At 43.0% G+C, this 19,646-nt stretch overlaps 1 protein-coding gene across 1 annotated transcript in view; it reads left to right on the top strand.

Moving 5' to 3' along the window:
• The first annotated feature begins 392 nt into the window (after positions 1-392).
• SND1 (staphylococcal nuclease and tudor domain containing 1) overlaps positions 393-19,646 on the top strand; it is a 438,972-nt gene continuing 419,718 nt past the window's right edge. Inside the window, exon 1 of the mRNA XM_050782556.1 lies at positions 393-757. Within this exon, the coding sequence (XP_050638513.1) occupies positions 680-757 (78 nt within the window). The 5' untranslated portion in view covers positions 393-679. The remainder of the gene's footprint in view (positions 758-19,646) is intronic.

Genomic DNA, 19,646 nt, shown 5'->3' with positions numbered 1-19,646 from the left:
GAAGTCGAGTGTAGCGGGTAAGGAGATTCCTCCAGGACTCTGCCTGCGTGGCTCCACCCTCCCAGGCCGCATTCCCGGGTACAGCAGTGCCCACCTAGGTGGGCATACAAATGTGCGCCCCTGCGGCAGGCAGGGAGGAGCGTCATGGGCGGGGTCAGGCGTGAGGGCGCAGCAGACTCCGCCCCTGGGGCTCCCATGGCCCCCCGCGCCCCGCGGCCAGATGCTGACGTGTCCTTTCCTTCCCACTACACCTCCCGACATTACCTACGCCGGCTGCCCCGGAAGTCCCGCCCCATACTTAGCCCATCCTCGCAAATCAACTCTTTCAGCGCTTCCTGGAACTCGCCACCGTTTTGGGGACCAAGGGGCGGGGCTCCGCGAGCAGGGTGCCTATTGGCCTGAGGTCCGGCGGGCTTTGGGCGCTAATTGGCCGGAGGGCGGTGGCGCTCTGGCACGCTTGCGCGGCGAGTAGAACGTGTGGCGGCGGCGGAGATCGCGTCTCTTTCGTTCCGAGTCCCGCTGCTGCTCCTGTGAGCGCCCGGCGAGTCCGTCCCGTCCACCCTCCGCAGCTGGTAGCCAGCCTGCCCCTCGCCTCGACTCCCTTTCACCAACACCGACACCCACATTGACACCTCCAGTCCGGCCAGCCGCTCCACTCGTTGCCTTTGCATCTCCACACATGGCGTCCTCCGCGCAGAGCGGCGGCTCCTCCGGGGGACCCGCGGTCCCCACCGTGCAGCGGGGCATCGTCAAGATGGTGAGAACGGGCCCCGGACACCGACCCCTCTGCCTGCCTTCGGGCGGGAGTCAGGCATTGACTCCACCTCCCGCCAGCCTGCTCCGTGTCCCATATCCCCTTTCCTCTGCCCTCTTCCTCACTTTTCATCGATTCTCCGAATCCTCTCACTATACGGAAGCAGACACGGAGTCCCCTTGTTCCTTGCCTCCCGGACACCTTGACATCAGGGGTCACAGTGATTTCCGAGGTTGCCACATTCGGATCTCCTGGCTGTTTACCAGGACAGATCGATTACTGATTGATTGACAGAGACAATTCGTTGATATCTGTCCTCCCACCCCCCGTCTTTCTGTTCATTTTGACATATGCTGAGTAGTTAGCAGTTTTTCGAGATCCTGACATGGGCTCTTCTCTACGAGTACTTGGCCATCATGAAACTTTTCTGTTCCCACAAACGCTGTTACTTGACTCCCAAGTTTTCTCACTCTGTGGCCGTCTTTTCCTCTCTTTCCCTCCACCTTCTGTGTAGACCTGAAAGCTCATGATCTTTGTGTGCCTTTGACTTTTAAAAGGTTAGGCCGGCAAGAATCTTAGTAATCATTATTGTTCTCCCGTCCCTTAAAGATAAGGAGATAGGCTTGAAGAAGGCAAGTGACTTGCTTAAGGTCACATGGTGGTTTGGGTTGGAGCCAGAACAAGAGCCCAAGTGTTTGGATTCCTAGTCTAGTGCTCATAGCACTGTAGATTCTGCCTGATTTTATATACACTCAACTTTTTGAAAATTCTTGAATTTTGAATTTGAACCTGCAAAGTTTATTTTTACAATTTACTTCTAGCTCCATGATAATTTGATAATATCAATTCAGTTTATCACCAGCTCCCAGTTATCCTCCCCAAAACCCTCCCAAATCTTGGAACCTGACATTTCTTGGTTTTACCAAGTTTTCTGGTTTATGATGACTGTAAACTTTTAGATGTCGTTTCACACTGCAGTTCTGACATTTCCGTCTGCAACAGCAAATATCCTATGTGATGCTTTCTCACAAAGCTCCACAAGTTTAGCTGTTGTAGAAAGTTTTGAAAAATTCTATTTCAGGCGCGGTGCAGTGGCTCATGCTGGTAATTCCAGCACTTAGGAGGCCGAGGTAGGAGGATCGCTTGAGGCCAGAAGTTGGAGACCAGCCTGGGCAACATAGCAAGACCCAGTTTTTAAAAAAATTCATTTAATTATCCCATGATCTCACAAGATTAAAATGTTCTGCAGCTTATGTGTGTGTAAAGCCGATTTTAAGATCCCCTCTCCCAATTTCCATGTGCTCATTTCTTAAGGTAATAGTCTGCCACCAGCCACGATTCTTGGGATTTTCAAATGCCTTTTCCTTTTGTTTATGTATAATGGAGGGTCATAACTGATCAGAAACTGAATGAGAAGAGAATTTCCAAGATCTGCATGTATATTTCCTCCGAAATACTGACCTGACTCATGAAAGGATTATCCTAAAGTGGCTCTTCTTTCATTAGCTTTTTCATTTGCACTGATCTTCCCTTCACCATAGGAACAAAAACATCTCTTGGCTGTCCGGTGTTGGGTTTGGCGGTAAGAAAGAGTGGATCTTTCTGAGATTTCTCCTTGCTAAAGTTTAAATTGTTCTTAAAGCTCTCTCTCATTTGTGGAATGGGAATAGAATGAGGCTGAACATAGTTTTGTTTCTGCCAATGCTGGAGGCTTTTAGGGCATCTGGGTTCTGTGCAGTGACTGCCCACAGATTACCCCCATGGATACTGAATATCACCAATTACGTGTTTATTGTCATGTCTTGTGCTGAGTATTCTGCTCATATTGTCTCACTTATAATACACTAACAAGTAAATAATGATTGTCAGGTACATTTTACAGATGTGTAATTTGAGGTTTAGAAAGAATAGTTTACCCAAGGATAGGTACCTTATATTGGTAATAAGAGGCAGAGCTGAGACTTAAACCTGGGTCCGTCTGCCACGGCACATGCTCTTCAATATCATGCATGATGTCTCTGACTTCACGACTCCAGGGTATTACTTTATAACATGGAGGGTGGGGCCAGTGATGCATAGCCACAAATTGCAGGAAAGTGAAGCTGTCTATAATTGAGAAAAGATGAGATGTTACTCCTTGTTTTGTCCGGGAGCCGCTGTTATGGTAAGTGACTTCATTTGGTGCTTATGGTCTTCGCATAGGAGTATGGTGTGGAAGATGGTTGAGTCTAGGAAGTGGCATATACAATTCAGTGATTTGAGCCATCCATACTGAGTATAGATTGCACTGCCTTCTCTGACCACACTACAGGGGATGGGTGAGTTACAGGCAGGGATTAGGGGAGGGAAGCTGAGTGAACTGCAGAGTGACAGGCAGATTTGTGCCAGGTTTAGAAGCCTTGTCTGGAATGAAAAATTGACCACTGACAAATTGCTCTGTGTGAAGCTCTTCTGCTAAGCAAAGTTGTATTTTCCTGGAGAGTAATAGTTTCCATTGCTACTAGGAACTGCTTTGCAAGAACTCTACAAAGGAAGATGGAGCTCTATGACAGATGAAAGTGAAAAAGAAATAGTTTGATGAATAGGAAAACAGGAGACACTACTTTTCTGCCTTTTGGGAGAGAGGTAGAAATTGGAACACTGACCTACGCTTTTCATTGTGAACTCTTTGGATTTATCTGGACTCAGGCTGAGCTGAAGGGCTGAAATTGTCTAGGGTTGAAGTTTGCCGCTGTAAAGAGGAATAATCCTTCCTCTTTTTTGGCAGAAGAAAGTGTTGTAGGGCCGTGAGAGGTACAAGTTTCTTCTGGTCTCTGCTTTGCTATCCCATTAAGTCCTACATTATTTTGTTTAAGGTTGAAGAACTTGGGAATCCAGTTGTAAAACACTTTGACTAATTTTTTAAAAACGAGGGTGATGTTAACACCTGTGTCTGCTATTGAGAGTGGGGGTGAAGGAACAGAGTTGGTTCTGGAATATTTAAGGAGGAAGTGGACAGTAAGTTGATACAGACATTTTGGAGTTGTTCTGTTACAGAAAAAATCAGTAAAGATTATGGAAAAACTGAAGATGGATTTGTATTTTCTGAGTTGGGATGAGACTTGGAAATATGTGGGTGGCCAAAATATAACCTGGATAAATATGTGTCTTCTATCAAATCAGATCTTATTTTCTCGAAACCCTGAAGGATTTAAAATCTGGGTTTCTTTGAATAATTTGCTTGATATTCTTTAACTGCAACAGAATATTGTCAGCAGATGTTAAGTAGATGAGGTTGGGAGAAGTGTTGGGGTACTTAGTATAATCGAGTCACCCCCCCTTAGCTTAGAGATGGCTATTTTCTCTGGTTTTACTGACCTGGTTTACTCTCTGTTCTTTTCTCTTTGGATATGTTCACATTTCTTGTCAAGCGTTTGCAAAAGCAGAATGAATCTTGAATTCTTGAATCTTATATGCTTATCGGAAGCAGCCATGGAGGCAGCATATCTTATCCTGCTTATGGTGTGGAAGGCTAAAGGGAGGACGGACAGTGCCAAAACCCAGTTCCCATTTCAACTTACCCTCCCCCACCCACTTACTTGCCTCAGAAGGGGAAAGGAATGCCTCTGCCAGTCTTTTGTTTTATACTAAGAACCATGATTCTCACTGGGTGACCAAGGCAAATTGACACAAGGGAGGAAAGGGCCATAATTTTCTCCTTCAGTGGGACTTGTGCTGTCAGGTTGTTGTAAAGCAAGATGTAAACTTCTTGCTGGGTAACTTAGTGGAGATTTCCTTCAGTGTACAACCTTTAGGAAATGCTACCTATAATTTAGTTAATTATAGCTAAATGTTTCTTAGGTTTCTTTCTTTTTCTTTTCTTTTTTTCTTTTTCTTAAGACAGAGTCTCGCTCTGTCGCCCAGGCTGGATTGCAGTGGCACTATCTTGGCTCACTGCAGCCTCCACCTCTTGGGTTCAAGCCATTCTCCTGCCTCAGCCTCCTGAGTAGCTGGGATTACAGGCGCGCATCAGCATGCCTAGCTAATTTTTGTATTTTTAGTAGAGACATGGTTTTACCATGTTGACTGGTCTTGAACTCCTGGCCTCAAGCTGTCTGCCCGCCTTGGCCTCCCAAAGTACTGGGATTACAGATGTGAGCCACTGTGCCTGGCCCCTTAGGTTTCTGAACTAAGAAGTGTGTGTCTTTGAAAAGTTCAGTGAGGGTAGAGTAGTTTGTTGACCTGCTCTTTCCTACATGTACTTAGCTCATGCAGGAATGTTGCGGGAAGTCAGGGACCCCGAACAGAGGGACCGGCTATGTTGAAATATTGGGGGCGGGTTCCCCCAATTCAGGAAAAAACAAACAAAACCCACCTTTCCTAAGCTACTTGAAATATCCTTCTACTATTCCAAAGGATAAGGTAGCTGAATAACAATATTTTAGAAAGGCCATTTATAAAGAAGTACATAGGCCAGTATGGAAGGCTTTTCCCTGTGGTCTTAAAATGCCCATTTCCCGGCAGGTAAGCCTGGTAGCTTTTAATCAAGATTGTAAGTAAAGGAACACTAAATTTTTACTGTATCTTAAAGGTTTTCTGTCATTTTTCTGTCAAAAGGAAGCACCTATCTGGCTCTAGTTATGTTAGCAGTATGGTAACTAATGAAAGAGAATCAGAAGCAATTATACTTCCTTTCTTTCCTGAACAAATATTTTTTGATCATCTGCTATCTGTCAAGCTCTCTCTGGGCATTGGAGAAACAGAATTTAAAAAGTAGATCAAATTTCTGTCCTTATGGCTAATGGAGGAGTCAGACAATAAAGAAGTTAACAAGAAATAAGCATGATCATACAAGATAGTGAAACCAGGTAGGGAACTGGGACAGAGTGGTTGGTAGTAAGGGAGAGGGTGGGTCCTTTAGATACTGTGTTTAGGAAAGAATTCTCAGAAGATGGCATTTGTGCTGAGATCTGATAGACATCAAATACTAACCATAAAGGAAGTGCATTCCTGGCCAAAGGAACAGCAAGCGCAAAGTCCCTGGGGTTTCCACCATTGATGACTTTTTTTTTTTTTTTCTCTAGTCAGGATTTCACTTAGTTACCAGGCTGGAATGCAGTGGCACAATCATGGCTCATTGCAGCCTTGAACTCCTGGGCTCAAGGGATCCTCCTGCTTCAGCCTCCTGAGTATCTAGGAGTACAGGTGCGTGCTACCACACCTGGCTAATCAGTGACATGAAGTACACTGAATAAATGTTAAGAATGGGAGGCTGGGCACAGTGGCTCATGCTTGTAATCCCAGCACTTTGGGAGGCTGAAGCAGGCAGACCACCTGAGTTCAGGAGTTTGAGACTAGCCCGACCAACATGATGAAACCCCGTCTCTACTAAAAATACAAAAAAAATTAGCCAGGCATGGTGGCATGTGCCTGTAGTCCCAGGTACTCCAGAGGCTGAGGCAGGAGAATCACTTGTACCTGCGAGGTGGAGGTTGCAGTGAACTGAGATCGGGCCATTGCACTCCAGCCTGGGTGACAGAGTGAGACTCTGTCTCAAAAAAAAAAAAAGAATGGGAGACTGATAAGAAAAAATACTTACTCATAGGCTTGTTTCTAATAGGATTAACGCTAAGATCTTCTGACTATCAGCTAGTCCTGTGTATTCCCAAAGTCACTATTTTTCTTCTAATTGAGGGAAAAACATGGATGAAAAAAAATGCCAAGAGTAGGCTTAATAAGAGCTAAATAGCATCTAGAACTTGTCGTTGTTTATGTTTCTGTTAGCATTTTGTTACTAGGTGGAATTTACTGCTGCTGTAGCCTCTGGCAGTACTTTTTTTTGCCTAGTTAGTGAAAAACAAAGTAGCATGCATCAGGGATCAAAACTATCTATCAGGTAAGAACTGGCTCACCCACCCTGTGGCTCATTAACATGGGTGGGAACTTCTGAGGCCAGTGACTAGTTCTGGCAATAGTGGGCAAATGATTTGGTGAAGTCTATGCCCCCAGTTTACTTCGAGAATGAAATTTGGGGAGCAAATGAAAATTGTGGTTTCCGTTTGTAGGTTTAGCAGAGAAAATTGGCCAGGTTATTGAATTGAGGTAACAAGGTTATCTAAGGCTTGTTGTCCACTCACTTCTGAGCATAGGCTAGCTACCCATCTGACAGATGTGGTTCTAACAGGGGAGTCTTTGGAGTCTGGTCTTTGGATTTATTTCATTTCTCCAAGAAGAGCATAGGTACTGTAGGAAATTTTGTGCCGTTATGAGGGAAAAGAAATGCAATAAAGGGATTCAACTGTTACTGGGCTTATCTGGCTTTTCCTCTTATTTCTTGCTGGGAGATGGGTACACACTTGGTTTCTGTTGCTACTTCCTCTCTTGGGAGACTGACATATACTTTTTGCTTTTGCAGCGGAAATTTATGTGGAATCACAGGTTGTGAACATTTGATATAGATGGAATGTTACGGGATTTCACTTATTTTCATTAGACTCAATATGATAAATTAATAATCTTTTTCTTCACTAATGTTTAAGAAAAAATGAATAGTGGTTTCAGTTGGTGTTTTTTAAAAGTTAGGAAGTTAAGCAACTTATGGGAAAAATAAAACTAATTAAAATGTTGATGTCATTTTCAGATGCCATTTTTGAAATGTGTAATCTATGATATAAACTGGCTTGGCACATTTTCTTCACTTATATGCTTATCATGTGTGATTTAAGGTACCATCTCCTCCCTATTCCTCAACAAATTTTGAGGCTCCTTGAGTTCTCAGTTCTGTTTATTTGGCCAGTAATCTGCTTGGGACGGTCTTGTAGCATCAGCTTCGTGTGTAACAAGAGGAATAAAGGAGATTTAAGGAACCTGTGCTTAAAGTTAGTAATCTAATTTATTAACTTTGTCCCTGGGAAGCAGAGTGGCAGAGAGAAGAGACCATTGGGCCAGAAGTCAGGGGACACAAGTTCTGGCCTGGGTGCTGCCATTTGGGTAATGTTGGGTAAGATATTCCACCTCAAACTGTCTTAACATGAGGTTACTGGATGCATTGTCTCTAAGCATCTTCCAGTCCCATAAGGCTGTGATTTTATAAGAAACCCTGTGTTACATTTCATTTAGGCATGCTGAAACAAAGCTGAGAAATCTCATACCTTAACGGCTTGACTTTGAATTGCTGCTTATCTTGCATAAAGCACATTTTCTGTTCCTATTCTTTTTTTAAAAAAATCTTTATTTTGAGAAAGCAGGTTAGTGGAAATATGGTTTTCTGATGTGGAAGACCAGAAAGTTAGAATGAGACTAAATGATTGAATGGTGGAGTGGATAGAAGATAGATAGAAGTAAGGGGAGTTCTTGGTTTCCTTTCAGTAGTGTATGAGGATAAACCAGTGGGAGTGTTGCTTGAGACCCAGAGGAACATGGTTCTGGTGGGTTTTATTCACCTAGTCCTATCTCTGCTTCAGAACACCCTGACATTTTCCTGGTGCAGCAGATCTTGAATTGAGAAAGGAATGGGAGAGGAGGGAACTTAGGGAGCCCCTGGCTCATAGGGAGAGTCTATCTTTTCCTGCTCTTCATTGGGAGTGTGCAGGCTAATAGGGTCCTGAGCTCTGTTCTTGCTTGGAGCCAGAACATCTGATATTCAAAATGCTCCAATGAGCATTTCCTTTGAATATTATGTTAGTGTTTCAGATTTTGGATTTTTGGATTAGGGATGCTCAACCTGTATAGGAATCATTTTAATCAATTCTTGGCAGTTGCTCACATGGTTTCTTTACTTTTGAGTTTATTTTTTATGGTAAACTTTAAATCCTTTCTGGGAGTAGATTCAGAGTGAGAGAAAGGAGCCCAGTGATTTCCTAAACAGGTCATCGCATCAGGACAACCTAGAAGACTTTTCCCAGGCATTGAATTAGAAGCCCTGGGACTGGCCTGGAAAGGTCATTTTCAAAAAAAGCCACTCCTAGGTTATTCTGAAAGAATCAGTTTGGGATTGATCTGGGGCTGGCTTGTGAGATCCACTGATCTTGTCTTCTGTACTGTTTATAGTTGAAGGGTAGGACATGAATGATAAATGAAATGTATGTATGTGGGGGTGGGTGCACCAGAATTTTATGAGAGGAGGATAGTGGTTTCTCTCTCTCCGCATTTGTCTTGATGGTTCCCAGGACACTTTGTTTTTAATTTGTGGCTCAATATTGGGCTGGGGTCCTCAGGGTCCACTTATAGTGACTCAGATCCTATTCCTAGGTCACAGCTGACAGCTGAGAAGTTGTTTTATATGCCTGATGTAGGCCATATGCTCATTTTAACACTCATCTGCCACTTTTCCTTCTGTTTGCATAGATTCCCAGGATCTTCCTATAATTTGGCACCAATAACTTGGCACATTATTTCAATGGAAGTCTTTAGTGTCATTTACAAAACTAAGATTTTACATTCCTCACTTTCTGTTCTTGCAATCCTGAGGAGCCTCATCCTTAGGCCTTTTGGATCTCTCCTGTTTCTTATTCATAGGCCCATTCTTAACAACACTAAAACTGCAAATGATCTACTCAGTGGTCTTAGTCTTTATATTTCACTAGCTTGTCTAATATGGAAGTAAAAATAATTCTCAGGTCTTATGAAGTCCTTATGATTGGGGGTCACATTTACAGTTCCCTTGATGGCCTTTTTTCATTTTGGTCAACAGTTTTCCAGTTTATCCTGGAATTCCTTCAAAACGTTCAGGTGGGTGTCATCCAGTGTTAGTAATTGAATAATTGATATTTCTATACTCAACTTGCTGTTAAAATTTCAAGCAGTAGAGAGGTATGAAGTCAAAAACAAAAATCCCTGGCTGGGTGTGGTGGCCCACGCGTGTAATCTCAGCACTTTGGGAAGCCGAGGTGGTTAGATCACTTGAGGTTAGGAGTTCGAGACCAGCCTGGCCAACATGGCAAGACCCCATCTCTACTAAAAATACAAAAAGTAGCCGGGCATGGTGGTGCGCGCCTGTAATCCCAGTTACTCGGGAGGCTGAGGGATAAGAATCTCTTGAACTCGGGAGGTGGAGGTTGCAGTGAGCCAAGATCACGCCACTGTACTAGAGCCTGGGCAGCAGAGGGAGACACAGTCTCAAAAAACAAAAAAGAAAAAAACAAGTCTCTGCCCTCCTTGCCCCTCAGTTTTCTACCATTCATTCTCATCCTCCCAGCAAATGTCAACGGTATATTTGCTTCCAGAATGTTTCATGCAGATACATACCCTCTCCTCCTTTTTTTGTTTTTTTGTTTTTTTTTTTGAGCCGGAGTCTCTTGCTCTGTCGCCCAGGCTGGAGTGCAGTGGCCGGATCTCAGCTCTCTGCAAGCTCCGCCTCCTGGGTTCACGTCATTCTCCTGCCTCAGCCTCCCGAGTAGCTGGGACTACAGGCGCCCGCCACCTCGCCCGGCTAGTTTTTTGTATTTTTTTTAGTAGAGACGGGGTTTCACCGTGTTAGCCAGGATGGTCTCGATCTCCTGACCTCGTGATCCGCCCGTCTCGGCCACCCAAAGTGCTGGAATTACAGGCTTGAGCCACCGCGCCCGGCCACCCTCTCCTCCTTTTTAAAAGAAACTGAAATAGGGTCAATCTCTTGTGTGTTTGGCAATTTTCTTATTTTAGTAAGTTGTCATGACTATCTGTCATAGATCTACCTCATTCTTTTTTAATGGTTGAGCAGTATTCCACAGTTTGGATGTATATTATCTGTTTTTCTGTTGATGTATGTTGTTTCAGCTTTTCATAATTCTAAGCACTATTGCACTGACAGAACTGTATATCTCTGTGCTCTGATGCTAGCATTTGTATAAGATAGATTCTAAAAGTGCAGCCACTAGTACCTTTTTTGTAACCTTTTTTGTTTTTGGTAGTGGTTGGGGTGCTTTACTTGTACCTTACCTGTTTATTTCTTACAGGTGTCATGTTAGATAACATTTAGGGTAAAATACTGCTTAATAGTTCATTACTCAATAGTTTTTTTACGCTTGGTAGTTTTATTTCCCCGATAAGACTATTCCTGAAAGCCACTTTGCCTTTTCTATGGAGCGCAGGGCCCACCCAGCACCTGGGCCTTGGTAAATAATTACAGTTGTCCCTTGATATTTGGTTCCAAGACTTCCCCAACCCCCCCAATACCAAAATCTGGAGATGCTCAAGTCCCTTGTATAAAATGGGATAGTATTTGCACATAACCCATGCACAACCTCTTTTATCTTATTTTATTTTATTTTATTTTTTGAGACAGAATCTCTCTGTCACCCAGGCTAGAGTACAGTGGCACAATCATGGCTTACTGCAGCCTCCACCTCCTGGGCTCAAGTGATGCTCCCACCTCAGCCCCCTCAGTAGCTGGGACTACAGGTACATGCCACCACACCTGGCTAATACATTTTTTGTGGAGATGGGGTCTCCCTATCTTGCCCAGGCTGGTGTTGAACTCCTGGGCTGAAAATGATCCTCCCACCTCAGCCTCCAAAAGTGCTAGAATTATAGGGGGGTGAGCCACTGTGCCCAGGCTCCTGTATGCTTTCAATCATGTCTGTGTTACTAATAATACCTAATACAGTGTAAATACTATGTAGATAATTGCTATATTTTATTGGTTTTTAATTTTTTTTATTGTTGCATTGTTACTCTTACTGTTTTTTTCCTGAATATTTTTGACCCATGGTTGGTTGAATCCACGGATGTGAGGGCCTACTGTACTTCTTTTTTTTTTTTTTTTTTTTTTTTTTTTTTTTTTGGAGATGGAGTCTCTCTCTGTCTCCAGGCTGGAGTGCAGTGGCACAATCTCGGCTCACTGAAACCTCCACCTCTCCACCTCTCAGGTTCAAGCGATTCCCCTGCCTCAGCCTCCCAAGTAGCTGGGACTACAGGTGCATGCCACCATGCCCAGGTAATTTTTTGTTTTTTTTTTTTTGTATTTTAGTAGAGATGGGGTTTCACCATGTTGGCCAGGATGGTCTCGATCTCCTTACCTTGTGATCCGCCCACCTCGGCCTCCCAAAATGTTGGAATTACAGGTGTAAGCCACCACACCTGGCCTTACTGTACTTATTAATTGGTTGCTCGCCACCCCCCCCAACCCCAGGTGTCTTAAGGTCTTAGTCCTGACAGGTGGAGTAGGTCCTTTTTGGCTTTGTTTTTGTCTGCTTTCTCTGGGTCCTGGAGAGTTCCATGACTAAGGAAATTTTTGACGTCCTAAAGTGCAGATGACAGGTGGAGGTGAGAGGCAAAGTCACGTGAGAGAAGTCTGACTTTTTTCCTATTTGCAGGCTCATAGCTTTTCCTCTTTTTCCTTTTTCTTCTTGGATAAGAAGGTGGTATGTGATACTGTGATGTAAAAAGAAATATATATCTGGTTGTGGTCTTCTTGGCACAGAGCTCCTAAAACTCTAGTCATTTCTTTTTTGCTTTTTTGGAGACAAGGTCTCACTCTGTTGCTCAGGCTGGAGTGCAGTGGTGCGATCACAACTCACTGCAGCCTCAGCCTGCCGGGCTTAAGGGATCCTCTGGCTAATTTTTGTATTTTTTGTAGAGACGGGGTCTCTCTGTGCTGCCCAGGCTGGTCTTGAACTCCTGGGCTCAAGTGATCCTCGTCCCTTCACCTCCCAAAGTGTTGGGATTACAGGCGTGAGCCATTCTGCCCAGCAAACAAGCCCCCTTTGAACCACACTTGAATTAATGAGTGACTCTGGGAAGCTCCTAAGTGTGAGTGAGGCCTAGTTGCTAGAGATCATGTTCAATCACTGATGGCCAGTGATTTAATAAATCATGCCTGTGTTACCTCCTTAAATGATGGGGTTTGGAGAGCTTTGGGGTTGGGGAAAAGGGGGAGGTGCTGAGAGGGTGGTGTGCCCAGAGAGGGTATGGAGGCTGTGCACTCCGCCCCCCATATATTACCTTAGGTATCTCTTCCATCTGGCTGTTCCTGAGTTGTATACTTTTGTAAATCTACTTACTAGTAAGTAAGCTGTTTTCCAGAGTTCTGTGAGCTATTCTAGCAAATTAATGAACTCGAGAAGAGGCTCATGAGAACCCCTAATTTATAGCTGGTCAGTCATTAAGGGTGGCTTGAACTTGGCATCTGCAGTGGGGGGAGTCTTGTGTGATGGCCCCTTTAACTTGTGGGATATGACATGAATTCCAGGAAGACAGTGTCTGAATTGAATTGAATTGAGTTGTAGAACACCCAGTTGGTCTCTGCAGAGAATTAGAGGATTGCTTGGTGTGGGAAAAAAGCCACACACAGTTGGTATCAGAAATGTTTATGTAACTACAGAAGAAAAACAAAACAGTTGTTTGTCCTTTTCAGGGTGGTAGGTTGTAGTAAGAATGACACTATCTGGCATGGAGAACACTCGTTTTTTTAGAGTTGTTTGGGGAGATGTCACTGGACCAGGGGATCTGGTTTGCAGCCTTTCTGGGTATTGGGAAGTGCTCATCCTAATCCTGGTATTGGTTTACCCAAAGTTTCCCAGGCTTCACATGTTTCTGTACTCCTACAATGGCTTTGACATATCACTTCATTGAGTTTTGGAAATCTTTTTGACAGTCAACAATTTTTTTTTTTTTTTTTTTTTTTTTTTTTGAGGTGGAGTCTCTCTCTGTTGCCCAGGCTGGAGTGCAGTGGCGCAATCTTGGCTCACTGCAAGCTCTGTCTCCTGGGTTCACGCCATTCTCCTGCCTCAGCCTCCCGAGTAACTGGGACTACAGGCGCCCGCCACCACACCTGGCTAATTTTTTTATATTTTTAGTAGAGACAGGGTTTCACCATGTTAGCCAGGATGGTGTCAATCTCTTGACCTCGTGATCCGCCCGCCTCGGCCTCCCGAAGTACTGGGATTATAGGTGTGAATCACTGTGCCTGGCCGACAGTCAACAATTTTTAAGATTTAAGTAATTTTATTTTTAAAGGCAACTTAAATTTCACTATTGAAAATGGAAAGTCACTATTAAAGAAAAAATATTCATGACACTTGTTAAAGATGATAAGGCAGACTTTATTCAAGGTGGGCCGTGGTGATAGGTATAGGGACTACTGCAGTGGAGTCTTGCGGTGGGAGGGAGCGATTTAGAGGTATTTGTTTCCAGTCTCTGAAATAACTAATGTGATGTTATTTTCAGCCTTAGGAATTCTGTTCCAGGAGAGGGGAAATCACTGTTTTATAGCCTTTAATACAAAGACATTAAAAAAATTTTTAGTAATAACCCAAAACAGAATCACTGTGCCAAGTGAAATTTATCTACTTGCCTATCGGGACTCTGTCACAGGTTTTAATGAGAAAAGTGGTGCATTCTATTCCTCCCTGTGTGTAGGGTAGAGGGACACTCCCGAGTACCTGGGTCCTGAAATCCCACGGTGATCTATTATTGTGTGTGGTAATTACTTGAATTATTGCTCTTGGCAGGTGAGCCCTTTCACAGCCCAGAGGCCAGGAGGCTGCCTCTATCACTTAAAAGCTGAGTTATCTTGTTAAGCTGCTCTCTTGTGAGGGCTTTAGAATCTCCTGAGACCTCCCCACAAGCTCTCAGCGGGACACAGGTCCAGCTCCTGGCTAAGCCCACCCTGCTCTTGTATTTGGCCCCTGAACTGTAGCTCTGGAGGAGTAACTTGCCATTATATTACAAGTAAGGCGGTGTGGGGCTGCTAGCCCGGACTGCTTAGTTTCCATTTAATCCTTAAGAGTTCCCATATTGGTGCTCTTAATGAAAGTTCGTAGGAGAAAATGTGTTTCTTTGATTATCAACAGGAGGAGAGCTGAAAGGCAATGTAGAGAGAATAATCAGCTCAGGACTCTGATTATCTGAGGAAAAGGGCCTCAGAAAATTGATTCTTGGAAGTGGTTGATGGCACACTAAGCATACAGTAAAGGTGGCCCCTGAGTCTGAGCTGTCCATAAACTTTATTTGAAATCTCTGCTTTATATGTTAAAGAATTTAATTATCTGTTATTCATTGGAAAGAGTGCCCCCCTCAAAAAAAAAAAAAAAAAAAAACAAAAAAAGGCATGGACAGTCACAGAGCTGCACTTTAGTGATAGCATAGGGAAGGTAGAATATTCTGAATGTTTTTAATAAAAATGGATGAGCAGTCTCTTTTATGCAGTGCTGGGATCATAAGCAAGTTCCAGATCGTGCTGATATAGCTGCCTGTTTAATATCTTGATGTGTGCAGATCTGTATTTGATGACAGAGGGTGGGAAGGGGCAGGGACACTGGCATCGTAGTGGGGAAGGAATGACCAGTTCTCTTATAATCGCCAGCTGTGTTAGATGACCAGGGTCTTGAGTTTTTATTCCTTTATGATAATCTCCCTAGGATTTTAATAATGAGGCGAATCCTAGGATGGTACCTTAATTCAGCAATAAATGACTTTAAAATGTTTATGGTAGACTTGTGATTTGTACTTTATTTTGACATCTAAAATTGACTATCAATATTTCAAATAGGAAGAATTTCCTATTTGAGTTTGGAAAATAAATGGGGAAAAGTCATGCTTCTCATGAGTATCGTAGAAGCTGACTTATTTCCTCAAGCTCTGTGGTCAGCTCTGTATATAAACCCGAGTAAGTATATTAGACATTCTTTAGAGATGATTCACTCTGAGTAATACTGAGTATTATGCTTAATATCACTATTTTTTTAGGTCAAGTTTAGGGAAAAGTGTGCATGACTTTACAGGAACAAACCTGAGGAAGAGTAAATGCAGTCATTTTCATTTCTCTAAGATATTTCAAGATCTCTGGTCGGCTTTCATTTAGTGGTATCTGGTATACAGGTCTCCTACCATGTTTTATCATTTTATTGTGATTTGATATTTTGTACAGTATATTTCACTCAGGCACACAGTGATGGCAGTGCTGTGAGGAGGAGAGATGAGATGACAGCAGCCTTGCCACTGTGGCTAGTAACGCAGTAGCTGCTCTCCTCTGTCCCTGGACCAGGAACAGTAGCTGCTGTGCTTCTCTCCTTTCTCTGGTTCTTGGAACTGTGGAGGAGGAAAGGGTCCCAGTTAAAGGAAGGGGTTGCTGGACTTAACGGATTTCTGGTGGTGCCCAAAGTGAATCTTTAGACTAGGGCCGAGTCCATCATTGTTTGGTAAACAATATTACAGATCAGTCGTCAAAAAATATTCAGAAAGCACAGTCCTTGGAATTGTTAATCCTACTTGTGACAGGCACAAGAAGACATCTGTGTTACAGACATAGGCACATACAGTGCTTAGAATAGGTCTTTATGTCAAAATCAGAGTGTAGAATTTGGTGTTTTGAGTGACTGCATTGTTTTCCATTATGTAAAATGCTGTTGATCAACTATACTTTGAAAGCACTGAAGAGTTAAGTTATATGACTGCTAGTCAACATGGCTACAGACTCAGGGGAAGAAAAACGACTCAGTTAAATCCCATCATCTTTCAATAGAAACAAAAGAAAAAGGCAGAATTGAAGAGAGGCACGTGCAGAGATCTTCTGAAGGAGACTGTAGAACAGTAATCACCTGAGAACTTGTTAGAAATGCAGACCCTCAGACCCTACCCCAAACCTAATGAATCAGAATCTGCATTTTTACAAGATCTCCAGGTGATTGATGTTTGCAGGGTAAAGTCTGAGAAGTGCTGTCCAGTAATTCCCTGCCTGTATTCCCCACTCTAACTTCCTCATTCAGGAACATATGTTCTCCAGCAAATTCTGCCTTAACTTTGGCCTTCCTCAAAGAGGACTCCCTAAACCCTAGAGTAGATCAGATTGCCATGCTGTACGAATACCGTACTTCTCTCCCATAGAACTTGTGACAATATTACATAAGAGAGTAATTGTTTAGTATCAGTCTTCCTCTCTATGCTGGCTGCTCTGTAAGGGCAAAGATCATGTCTGTCTTATTCACCATGGTAAATCCAGAGCCCAGAACAAGACCAGGAACAAATAAGTATTTTTTGAATAAATAAATGGCTCTACTGTATGTCAAGTACAGTGCTAGACTCAGGAGACAACAAAAACAATTCTTGTCCTTACCACAGCTCATAGCTTAGTGGATTTTTGCTCAAATGAATGAAAGCTGAACCACTAAGAGCATGCGCTGCACTCACAGCTGCTTTACCTATTTCTCTGCCAAATGACAAGAGGTGGCCCAAATGTCTCTGGGACCTTCCACTCCCTCGGCATGATCTCTAGACAAGCATGCCCTCACCTCTTTCTCCCCTCATTTGGATTCTCCGTTTTCATAGTGCAGTACCCTGTCCTACCTTCTCCCTCTGCCCTCTTTAATGCAACTCCAACTTGTCTCTGCATCACTGCATCCTCCCCTCAGTAGTTTGTTATCTTTGACAACATTTGCTCCAGTCTGCTTCCCTCAGCAGTGCCTCCCTCCTCTTTTTTTTTTTTTTTTTTTTGAGATGGAGTCTTGCTCTGTTGCCCAGGCTGGAGTGCAGTGGCACAGTCCCGGCTCGCTGCAACCTCTGCCTTCCGGGTTCAAGTGATTCTCCTGCCTTAGCCCGCCAAGTAGCTGGGACTACAGGCGCCCACCACCACGACCAGCTCATTTTTGTATTTTTAGTAGAGATGGGGTTTCACCATGTTGGCCAGGCTCGTCTGGAACTCTTGAGCTCAGGTGATCCACCCACCTTGGCCTCCCAAAATGCTGGGATTACAGGTGTGAGCCACCACGCTCGGCCAGCGGTTCCCTTTTGACAGTATGTCAAATTTCCCTTGTTACCCACTTCAGTAATGTTTTACCTAAGTCATTTCTAACCACTCAATTGATTATTTCCTGTGAGCTGTCAAGCCTACTCTGTTCTCAACCGAAACCACTCAAATCTATACGATATCCCTGAGCACTTCGGAGAATCTCTTAATTAACTGTTCAATATTCAATTGTCTTCCCACTTTCCTCAGTCACTACCTATATGTTCCAAAGGGATACTTGGTGTCTGAGCAAATGCTATAATCTCTTCTATGATTATATTCTCCACGAGTCTTATATTGTTCTTGCTTCTTAGGCAAGATTCTCTCAGTAGATTTACTCCAAAGGATATATCCAATACCATGGTAACAAAAATATATCTAAATGCCTACACTGCTAGCAATGACAGTGTAGTAGTATTTCCTTCCTGTCCACTCCATGTACTGTGCTGGCAAAAAATATTACTCTGTTACCTTTGTGTTTTGATCCAGACAGCCTGCATTTTAGAGAAGATCAAAGGTATAGGGACAGGAGGAGGAAGTCTTAGGATTTGATAAGGAAAAATGGAAATAAAATTCAGCATCTTGTAGATTAACATAGAGAATTTCTCTTGGCATTCTCAAAGCATCTTTTCTTTTTGTTTCTAGTTTAGACTGGAGGACTTAGGCATTGTTATTTATTTATTTAACTAATTCTAATTTTTTTTTTTTTTTTTTTTTTTGAGACAGAGTCTGTCACCCAGGCTGGAGTGCAGTGGCCGTGATCTTGGCTCACTGCAACCTCTGTGTCCTGGGTTCAAGTGATTCTTGTGTCTCACCCTTCTGAGTAGCTGGGATCACAGGCATGTGCCACTACATCTGGCAAATTTTTCTATTTGTAGTAGAGACAGTTTCACCATGTTGGCTAGGCTGGCCTTGAACTCCTGATCTCAGATTATCTGCCTGCCTCAGCCTCCCAAAGTGCTAGGATTACAGGCATGAGCTACCATGCCTGGCCTAATTTTAATTTTTTTTAAAAAGATGCCTGTGTTGCCCAGGCTGATCTTGAACTCCTTGGCTCAAGCCACCTTCCCACCTCAGCCTCCAGAGTAGCTGGGATTACAAATGTGAGCCACTGCTCCTGGTTCTCACACATTGTTTTTGATAATATGATTCTTTTTTGAAAATAAAGACAGCCAACTCTCAAGAGTAAAGGGTTTGTAGCCAGATTAGAAAACTTCACTTAAACCAAAAATAGATTTAATGGTCTTGCCTCTTATAGAAAGTTCTCAGTTACTTTAACTCTGAACTTCCATGACTTGTTTCTCAAATCTTTTGAGACACTAAGGGGTTTCTAGCTTTTCTGAATATAACACCTAATTAGATCACATTTATTTATTTATTTTTATTTTTAATTTTTCTGTAGTAATGGGTCTCACTTTATTGACTTAGCTGGTCTTGAAATCCTGGCTCCAAGAGATCTTCTTGCCTTGACCTCCCAAAGTGCTGGGATTATAGGTGTGAGCCATTGCACTCAACCATAGATCACGTTTATATGCAATTAAAAGAAAAAAAAAAACATGAGATAATTGGCATAGGAAGGAAAAGGGATATCTCTAAAACCCAAGATTTTTTTGGGGCAGTAGTCTTTTTGAACAGCACACTCAGAAAGTTTGAATTCTGTGATTTGAAAGCGTCTATCATTTTATTTCATTTGGAAAAGATAAACACTGTATGGATCACACAGGAAGATGTATGGTCCATGCAACATAATAATAGTTTGATATTGAAATTCTTAGAAGCTGTATGTGCATGGAGAGAGGGAGGACTGGGCTTAAACACCTTTCAAGTATCTTGAAAGGTGTTTAAAAAAACTTCTTATTGTGAAATAATTTCAAACTTTGAGAAAAGTTAGAATAATAGAGATAACTCCTGTATCCCCTTTAGCAAGAGTCCTTAACTGCCTTATCATCCTCTCTATGTTTATTACATCCAATCATTATTCATTCACAGTAGTTATATTCTATAAAGTTGCAAACACTGTGAATCTATGAGTATTGATGGTTAGGTCCCTTCAAGCTTCTGGTCGCATTTTCATCAACTGATCAATACCTGCCCTTGTTCTTTGTGCGCGCTCCTGGTTTGTTTGTTTGTTTGTTTGGAGGTGGAGTCTTTCTATGTTGCCCAGGCTGGAGTGCAGTGGCTCTTCATAGGCTGAATCATCATAGTACACTG

This window comes from Macaca thibetana, chromosome 3 (genome assembly GCF_024542745.1).
Source record: "Macaca thibetana thibetana isolate TM-01 chromosome 3, ASM2454274v1, whole genome shotgun sequence".
In the NCBI taxonomy this organism is placed as follows: Eukaryota; Metazoa; Chordata; class Mammalia; order Primates; family Cercopithecidae; genus Macaca; species Macaca thibetana.
This window is presented reverse-complemented; position numbering and strand designations above follow the sequence as displayed.